At 46.5% G+C, this 10,309-nt stretch overlaps 1 protein-coding gene across 1 annotated transcript; it reads left to right on the top strand.

The window, feature by feature from the left end:
* The first annotated feature begins 1,697 nt into the window (after positions 1-1,697).
* On the top strand, positions 1,698-6,380 carry LOC131736886 (putative SCAN domain-containing protein SCAND2P). Its single transcript, XM_059022450.1, has 2 exons — positions 1,698-2,475; positions 6,310-6,380. The coding sequence occupies exons 1-2, from the start codon at positions 1,788-1,790 to the stop codon at positions 6,315-6,317; spliced, it is 696 nt and encodes a 231-aa protein (XP_058878433.1). The 5' UTR covers positions 1,698-1,787; the 3' UTR covers positions 6,318-6,380.
* The last annotated feature ends 3,929 nt before the right edge of the window (positions 6,381-10,309 follow it).

Raw genomic sequence — 10,309 nt, 5'->3', positions numbered from 1 at the left:
TCGTTCTCCTCAATGATATATCTTTGCTCAAGATATATCTTATGCCCAACATAGTATTGTTAGTATGCCCGGAGTGGGGACCATCTCTCGGACAAGACCACCAGAGGTTTCTTCCCAAAAAAAAAAGTTTTTCTTCTCCACTGAACAGTGACATTAGTCTTTAATTGCCCTATCAAAAAAATAAATAAATAATAAATAAATAAATAAATATATACAGTCAACCTCGGTTAACTCGATTGGTGGATAGCTCGACACCTTTGCTTAATTCGACAGACAGTCTTGGTCCCGGATTTTCTCCATATAGAATATATGCATCCTGCCTCTTAATTCGACACCACACTTTACTCGTAATTCGACACTTATTACAGGTACCGAAGGGATAAAATCTATTAAAAAGACTTGGATAACTCGATACTGTCGTTTCACGTGACTGAACTCTGACTGGATACAGATCGTTTGTTCATTCGTTCACAACTACCATGGTTACAGTATCAGTTCACTATGAGTGAGAAGCGAAAAATGAGTTCTCATTCAATTGATTTTAAAAGCTCAGGTTATTCGAGATAACAAGCTTGTCTAACAAGCTTTCAAAGCACGTGTTTTTGCATGCAAAATAATCGACAATGCTTGATTTCTGCGTGAAACTGAAAGTTGTTTATTATTGTTTTTGTTCATCGAGTTAATTCTGTATAATTGTGACAGAAATACAATGAGTTCTGGTGATAAATCTTCCTCCCGACCTGTGAGGGCGCTAAAGAACGGGAGGAGAAGTATCTGGAAGGGCTGGCCTGACAGTTCGTTTCCGGGACCGGAAAGTGGGTCAGCCTGGAAGGAAGCGAGACTCTGTTGTAAGACCGTATTGATTTGACAGGTAAACAAGGGGCAGCTGCAAGTAATAAGGCAGCTGCAACCGTTTACCTAGATATCATGCGGGATTACATATAGGGGCCAGGGTAACGCTGTTCTTTTCCTTCGTTTGGGTTAAGCCAAGGACCGAGAAGGACGGTATAGTGAAGTGCTGTATTACTCTGTAAAGAGTTGAGTGTGTGTGTGTTTTTTTGTTTGTTTATTGCTGTACAATAACTGTCTGTGTTTTTGAAACCACCAGACAGCTAAAGCACATCCGGAGCTGTCGCCGTGGGCCAGCACAAACCGGATCACCACCTCACAACTGTCACCGAATAAAAAGTGTATTCACTCACCACCAGCACGACTGCACGCACCCGGGACGGGTGAACGTGTTTTTGTTTTCTTTATTCAGGACTGTAACCTGTCGTTTTCATCCCCGCGCTCTACACATCGTTGTGTATTGCCGGGGCTTATTATTTACGGTCGCTAGACCAGGATTTAAAATAAATAAAAACATTTGTCACTGGATTACCGTTGTCTGCCTGTCACTCCTGCACCGCATCACCGCTACACCTGTTCCCCTTACTAACCACTTTGCCACACGTGGTGTCAGAAGTGGGATCATGGACCGCAACGCACTGGCGGAGCTGCTGCAGGCGCTGGAGAGCAGGCGCGACGCAGAGGAGAGAAGGAGGGAGGAGCGCTACACGGCGCTCATTGAACGGGTAGGGCTGGCCGTTGCTGCAGCGACGACCCCTACCACAACACCGCTGATGTCGCCCCCGAAGGCACGGGCAATGATGTCGGCGGAGGATGACCCGGAGGCGTATTTGGTGGCGTTTGAGCGGCTGGCTACCGCGGCGGCTTGGCCGCGGGAGTTCTGGGCCAGCCAGTTGGGACCCTGCCTGATTGGGGAGGCTCAGGCAGCCTACCAAGCCATGAGCGACCATCACGCCACCGATTATGACCTGGTCAAGCAGGCTATCCTCCGCCGGCTGAACATCACCACGGAGACCCACCGGGCGCGGTTTAGGGAGTACCGGAGAGCCCCGGAGACACGCCCCAGGGTGGTTGCAGAGCGGTTGTGCGACCACATGGTGCATTGGCTGACCCCCGGGAAGAAGACCGCCCAGCAGATGGGGGAAGCCATTGTGGTAGAGCAATTCTGCCATGTGGTCGGCACCGAAACCCAGGCGTGGATACGGCGCCACAACCCCGACACCCTGGAGGAGGCGGTCAAACTGGCCGAAGACTTCGAGGACTCCCTGACCTCTGCCCGGATCGGGATCCTGTCGGCCCCTGCCCTTCGGAGCAGCCGACCTCTCCCTCCCTCTCCTCCAACACCACCACCACCACCCCCCACGTTCCAGGGACCCAGACCTCCCAGAGCACCGACCCCATTGGGCCCCCTTGCCTCCCCCCCATGGAGACCAAGGTTGGCCCCCAGCTGGGGTAGAGGTGCTGCCCCTGCCCCGTTGCCATACCAGCAGCGGGACAGATTTCTGACCTATGCCCCCTCTGTCCCTCCTATCTGTTTTAGGTGCCACCAGCCGGGACATCTGGCCAGGTCATGCCCCGCTGCCATGGAGTGTGACGTGGCCGCGTGCAATTGGGCACCTGAAACTGGTAAGCGTGGGGAAAATGGTCGGGAGGGGCCTTGTTTGATTAATGTTGTGTTAGGGAATGTGAAAACCCACGCATTAGTGGACACAGGGTGTGAGCAAACCTTGATTAGGACAGCTCTCCTGGGCGGTGTGTCGTGGCGGCCACGAGGTCAGGTGGCCATCTCCTGTATCCATGGAGACACGGCGGCATACCCCACATTAAAAGTATATTTATCGGTAGGACCGATAAAACGTCACCTTGTAGTCGGGGTGGCGGAAAGGTTGCCACACCCAGTTATTCTGGGTCGAGACTGGCCAAAATTCAAAGAATTGATGCAAACAATGGCAGTCTCAGCCACACACGTAAACGTGGCAGAAAAAAAAAGAGGAACGAATTGGTGATGTGTTTCCTTTTCACACTGAAATGTTTTCCCCTCTTTTCCGTCCTAGAAAAACAAATAAGGAGAGACGGACCACGAAATGGGAGGGAGCATTTGTGAGACAAGGCTGGGGTCTGGTGGGAGAGTGCTGCAATGGTAACAAACGCCAGTCGAAGGGAGTGGGAACGCAGTGTGACCGAGAGAGCGAGGTTACTGGACCGACTAGAGCAGAGGTTATTCCAGCCCCTCTCAATGTACCGGACCCGTGGTACTCAAGCGCGGACCTAGTGTGGGGCCAACATAATGACCCGTCACTGATGCACGCTTGGGGGCAGGTCCGGTCCATTGAAGGTAAGGATGTTGACGGCGCTGGGGCGCTAGTATATCCACTTTTCAGTATCAAGGGGCAATTACTATATAGGGTAAACCTAGCCGCGGGCACAGGACAGCCTGTAACACAATTGTTGGTTCCCCCGTCTTGTCGGACCGAGGTCATGAGGCTGGCGCATGATATCCCTTTTGCGGGGCACCTCGGAGCCGAGAAGACGAGGGAACGGATATTGGCTCGATTCTATTGGGTAGGTCTTCATACTGATGTGTCGAGATATGTAGCCACATGCCCAGACTGCCAGCGAGTAGCGCCGGGTCGAGTGCGCCCCGCCCCTTTGGTCCCACTGCCGATTATTTCCACTCCTTTCGAGCGCATTGCAATGGACATAGTCGGCCCTTTGCTACCTTCTGACTCCGGGTATACGCACATTTTAGTAATGGTGGATTATGCAACGCGATACCCGGAGGCAGTTCCATTGAGGTCCACTAGTGCCGCTGCAATAGCCACCGAGTTAGCACAGATTATGGCCAGAGTAGGGATCCCCAAGGAGATTTTGACCGATCACGGAACTAACTTTTTGTCCAATACGTTACAGCAGGTGTACAAAATATTAAAAATACGTCCCATCAGGACGTCCGTTTATCATCCACAATCGGACGGTCTGGTGGAACGTTTTAATCAGACCTTAAAGTCGATGCTGAGGCGATTTGTAACACAAGAGCAGAAACATTGGGCATCACTTCTCCCCTACCTCCTTTTTGCAGTGAGAGAAGTGCCGCAGAGTTCAACGGGGTTCTCCCCCTTTGAGCTCCTGTACGGCCGGCAGCCTCGCGGCATTCTCGACCTGCTGAGAGAGGGGTGGGAAGAGCACAAAGGCTCGTCTAAAAATGTAGTGAAGTATGTGCTCCTACTCCGAGATCGCCTGGATTTGGTCGGTCGTTTGGCCCAAGACAACCTCAGATCGGCTCAGCACCGACAAGAGCAGCATTATAACAAAAATGCACGGATTCGAACCTTTCGACCAGGGGACAAGGTAATGCTGCTACTTCCCTCATCAGAGTCAAAACTGTGTGCTAAATGGCAGGGGCCGTATGAGGTGATTCGGGCTATAGGGAAAGTAAATTATGAAATTAGACAGCCCGATCGCCGGAATGAACGTGAAATTTACCACATTAATTTGTTGAAGCCCTGGCAGGCAAGAGAGGTCTTATTTATAGCCCCAGGCAATATGGAGGATGATTTAGGTCCCTGTCCAGAGACCCCGAGCACAAGAGCGATTTCAATGGGGGAACAATTAGTTCCGGATCAGCAAAGAGAGCTGCGTAAGCTTATTGAGGAGTTCAGCGATGTTTTTTCTGATGTGCCCGGCAGGACGAACTTAGTTGAATATGACATTATCTCTCCCCCAGGTGTCACAGTGCGAGAGAGACCGTACCGGATTCCGTAAAGTCGACGAAGTGGCGTTCGCAAAGAGGTACGGGATATGCTCGAGCTTGGAGTGATTGAACCTTCCAGGAGCGAGTGGTGCAGTCCTATTGTAATAGTGGCTAAGAAGGACGGCACCAACCGCTTCTGCGTAGATTTCAGAAAGGTGAATGCTATTGCCAAGTTCGATGCGTATCCCATGCCTCGGGTCGACGAACTTTTAGACAGACTGGGAAAAGCGAGGTTTATTTCCACTCTGGACCTGACGAAGGGATACTGGCAAATCCCTCTAACCCGCAGCTCCAGAGAGAAAACCGCATTTTCAACACCAGAGGGGCTGTTCCACTTTAAAACCATGCCGTTTGGGCTACATGGTGCGCCCGCTGCCTTTCAGAGACTGATGGACCAGGTTTTACGCCCACATCATGAATATGCAGCAGCGTATATTGATGACGTGGTGATTTACAGCTCCACCTGGCGAGAGCATTTGGCTAGGGTTGCAGCCGTTCTTCAGTCTCTAAGGGCAGCCCGGCTGACAGCTAACTTGAGAAAATGTGCGTTTGCCAAAACAGAGACTCAATATTTGGGATTTGTAATGGGAAATGGAAGGGTGAAACCTGTGGTCACCAAAATCCAGGCTTTGGTTGATGCAGCGATCCCCAAAACCAAGACTCAGGTGAGGTCACTACTGGGCTTAGCCGGTTATTACCGCCGCTTCATCCCCGAGTACGCCACAGTGGTTAACCCGTTAGTCGACCTCACCAAAAAGAGTGCTCCAAATTTAATTAAATGGTCAGCTGAGTGTCAGGGGGCGTTTGATACGATTAAGCGTAAACTTTGTCAGGCCCCCACTCTTATTACCCCAGATTTCACCAAGAGATTCATCCTCCACACCGACGCCTCGGATGTAGGTTTGGGTGCAGTCTTGTCCCAAAAAGTAGCTGGAGTAGAACACCCGATATTGTACCTGAGCAAAAAAATGTTACCTCGGGAGCGTAACTACTCCGTAGTCGAAAAAGAGTGTTTGGCCATTAAATGGGCTACTCACTCTTTACGATACTACCTGCTGGGACACTCATTTGATCTTGTCACAGACCACGCCCCACTCCAGTGGTTAAGCACCATGAAGGACAGCAATGCCCGGATAACTCGGTGGTATCTGGCATTGCAGCCCTTCATGTACCATATGATACACCGTGCGGGGAAAGACCACCAAAATGCGAATTATTTTTCCCGGGAGGGGGGAGCAATGGGAAAGGTAGATTTAGCCGAGTGTTCCTTCGGCTCCACTCTGAGCGGTGGGATATGTGACAGAAATACAATGAGTTCTGGTGATAAATCTTCCTCCCGACCTGTGAGGGCGCTAAAGAACGGGAGGAGAAGTATCTGGAAGGGCTGGCCTGACAGTTCGTTTCCGGGACCGGAAAGTGGGTCAGCCTGGAAGGAAGCGAGACTCTGTTGTAAGACCGTATTGATTTGACAGGTAAACAAGGGGCAGCTGCAAGTAATAAGGCAGCTGCAACCGTTTACCTAGATATCATGCGCGATTACATATAGGGGCCAGGGTAACGCTGTTCTTTTCCTTCGTTTGGGTTAAGCCAAGGACCGAGAAGGACGGTATAGTGAAGTGCTGTATTACTCTGTAAAGAGTTGAGTGTGTGTGTGTTTTTTTGTTTGTTTATTGCTGTACAATAACTGTCTGTGTTTTTGAAACCACCAGACAGCTAAAGCACATCCGGAGCTGTCGCCGTGGGCCAGCACAAACCGGATCACCACCTCACAACTGTCACCGAATAAAAAGTGTATTCACTCACCACCAGCACGACTGCACGCACCCGGGACGGGTGAATGTGTTTTTGTTTTCTTTATTCAGGACTGTAACCTGTCGTTTTCATCCCCGCGCTCTACACATCGTTGTGTATTGTCGGGGCTTATTATTTACGGTCGCTGGACCAGGATTTAAAATAAATAAAAACATTTGTCACTGGATTACCGTTGTCTGCCTGTCACTCCTGCACTGCATCACCGCTACACCTGTTCCCCTTACTAACCACTTTGCCACAATAATGTACACTTGTTAACTTTTGCTATTGAAGCAGTCAAATTAGACAGTACAAGCCAATAACTAAAAATGTAGTCAACAGTTTGTGGTTGGATTGTCCTAGTAAAAATAACGCAGTAGTTATTTTATTAATTCTTATTTGAATCGAACTATACGTTGTACCGAGTTTGTACAGTACCTGTATACTGTAATTGATTCATTCACTGTGGTTCTTTCAACCGTTTTCAGGACACAGGACATTTAACTAAAAAAAAAATTGTAAATACTGTAATACTGTAAACCTGTGAGTTCTGTTACTTATATGCATTAATGCCATGGCTCATGTGCACCCGTTGTTAACTCGACACCTCGGATAAGTCAACACTAAATGGCATCCCCGTGGGATGTCGAGTTAACCGAAGTATCGGTTGCTTCCCAGCCACGGAGACCGATCGGTTCGGTCTCACCTCCACGAGGGCGGCTCTCCGCGAGTCAAGGGGAATCTCCTTACTCATCTAAGTCACAAAGCACATCTCTACGATTTCAATTCCCGAGGTTTCTTTCTTCCCGCAGCCCTTGCTTACGTCAAGTGAATAGTGTATATGTATGTGTGGCAAAGTGGCTTGCAGTGCGCAGGTGTAGAGGTGATGCGATTATGAAACAGAAGACCGACAACAAAGTTCACGATCCAAACAGGTTTTATTTTTATAAACCTGGTCTGGCGACCACAAAGAATAATCCCAGGCAATACACAGCAATGTGTATTGCACTGTTTCTAAACAACAGGTTGCAGTCCCAAAATAATAATACAAGTAATAACACACACAAAGACACACACGATCACCAGTCCAGAGAGTGGTTTACGTGCAAGTTGTGAAATACAATTTATCCGTGTACAATGGTGAAGTGTTGTCCGGGTTGGTGCTGGCCTTGCAAGCGACAGCTCCTGGTACGTCTTAGCCGTCTAATAATAACAAACAAGTACAACTAGAATTCAACAAAACAAGCAAACACTGAACACTCACGGTAACTGTATCCTCAGTCCTTTTAAATTCGTCTTAACCATAAACAAGGAACAGATTGCTTGGCCACGTTCCCTTTTGTACCGTCAGTCATGCCCCCTTGGTTAGCGAGTGCAACTGTTTCTCCTCCAATCCATGGTTGCCACATTGCTTCCCTTCTGAGGTGATGACTTGGTGTACCATGGCACCGACCCCTTTCTAGATGGCTGACTTCCACCTTTCCCTGGAATGAATTGTCAGACCATCCAGTCCGGGGCACTCTGTTCCTTTTGCACAGCAACCTCACAGGTCAGGAGGTAGATTTATAACCAATATTCATTCTTTGTCTGTCACAGTATGCAACTATGCTGGAGATACCAATAAAATTATTTGTATTTAGCAGAGACCTTTATCCAAGGCAACTTAAAGAGACTATGTATGATGTGGTGCTGGAATCCCTGAGGTTAATTAAAGACTGGGGTAGGTACTTTGAAAATAGGCCTCAGCGTGTAGTAGCATTTACTTAAAGTGTAGACCTTCTGTATTCAAAGTAAGAATTTTAAAAATACATTTAGTGTACATCTTTACCAGATGTCTTCTTCAGATAACTCTGGTAATGAAAGTTGAATTCAAACCTGTTGAAATGGCAGATTAGCCTTCATCGGTAATGATGTCACAACAGATTAATCCTGGCCTTTGCAGAAAATACACAACCTCAATAATCCAGTCCAAGTTGCCTTAAGGTTGCTGCCCCTTCTTTTCAGTAATGCGAGTGTCAATTACTGTCTGGTTTAGGAACATTTCTTTACATACTGTTTATATTACCAAAAACAATGAGATCATCCAGTAGTTAAAAACTGTTGGATTCTGCACATTCTCAGTAAAGAAAAAAATCCCATAACTACTACCAGATGCTGGCTATCAGATGCAATCAGTGCCACTCAAACGGAGTGATGAGAAGGAGAGACTTACATGTTCTATGCAGAGTCCATAAAAATAGTTAGAAAAGGGGTAGCATGGTTCTGTTTTTGCTACACTTATACTCCACTGCTTTACCGAGTCAGGCCTCAGGGACCATTGAATAGCTTTTTGTTTAAAGTGGATAGGACATCTCTGAGGTCTTGCGTTTTAGAAATATATTTCTGTCATTTGCTTTGGCCTTTTAAAATAATTTCCTATAAAGCGGTGTGCACTCCCTCACTATGACCAGTGCGGTGTGAAAAATGTATCTGAAGATCTACACTACCTGTGTATTGTGCATTGTAGTCTGAGATAGGGGCTGCATGACCTTTTCCTACCTCCATGGATTCATATTTGTATGTGTTAGACCAGTACTCAAGGTTAGTGACAACTAAACCCTGTGGTACAGTATAAGAAGGTGACCAAAACTAATTTCAACACTGAATACTACATACTGTAAGTATTCTTAATCATCAGAAAGTCCCATAGTCAGTGGGGCTGCTCTATTCACTCTGATTCTAAGACCCTATCATTTTGTATAAAGGGCTTCTTTGTAATATGAAACAGTCAATTACTGGACTCAACATTCCAATACCAAGAGTCACTATAAAAAGGAACCAGTTTTTTTATGTTGAGTGTCATTGAGTAAAATAAATGTACACTATTTTATTACTGTATGGCATGTCTATCCTTAAAGTGGCATACTAAAGGACAAAAATTGTGATAACTGTGCAATTATTAAGGGCCAACACTACATACATTGCAGAAACTATTAATCTATTAATTAGGATAGTGGCACCACATTGAAAACAAGGATTAGTGATACAGTCTGTGAGGGAGGAGACCCTCACATTGTCTCAGTATGTATCTGGACATTTACTGCAAATGCCTTTTAACTGTTTTTTTGTATTGTGTTGCTGATGCTTGTGTCTAGTAAGGAAAAAAAAAAAACTTTACTTACCTGTTGTATGGGGACTGGAGGCCTGTGGTTGGGAGTGTCCTGAAAAAAAAAAAAAAGTTAATCAAGAGTACTGTTTAGATAGTTGGTTTGGAAGGGTGCACACTTCCAGAACAATGTATTGCAGTACTATTGTTAAGATAAACTTTAAAATGAACAACAGCTATTTTAATGTGCATGTTTTTTGATATGCAATGGTTTAAGTAACTCGAGTTGGGTGTGGTGGTGTGGTCCTCCATTTTGACAGGAAGTGGGGAGCCAGCCATGTTGGTGAGGGAAGCTTTTACTGACTTCCCTGGGTACTGACTTCCTGTAGTCAGGGCAGTAGCTGTAAAAGATATTGAAAGGGGGATAGCTAGTTTTAATTAAGTTTCCCTCTGCTTGTTTTAAAGCATAGTTTTAATGCACATGCTAGATTAATGTTTAGTTTTATATATTCATTGATTTATGTTTCTTTTTGAATACTTTGATATTTATTATTAATAATTGTTTGCTGGTTTGTTTTTATATAACCACCTGCATAATGGTTTATTCTGGGGGAGGGTTAGGCCTGGAAGGGTATAATGGCTGTTAGTTTGTTCAGTCAGGATCTTCCTTTTGTGCAGATCAGAGGGCAGTTTTGCAGCTCTATGGTTGGACTCAGTTGCTGGAGTCAGTACCTGTGATTAGGTGACTATAAATAGTTATTTTTTTTGTTTCCACTTTTTCTTTGTCCAGATTGTTTGATATTTTGTTCAATTAGCTTTCTGTTTATTATTGT

The sequence above is a fragment of the Acipenser ruthenus genome, chromosome 4, assembly GCF_902713425.1.
Source record: "Acipenser ruthenus chromosome 4, fAciRut3.2 maternal haplotype, whole genome shotgun sequence".
In the NCBI taxonomy this organism is placed as follows: domain Eukaryota; kingdom Metazoa; phylum Chordata; class Actinopteri; order Acipenseriformes; family Acipenseridae; genus Acipenser; species Acipenser ruthenus.
The sequence above is the reverse complement of the archived record's forward strand: the minus strand, read 5'-3'. Positions and strand labels throughout refer to the sequence as shown.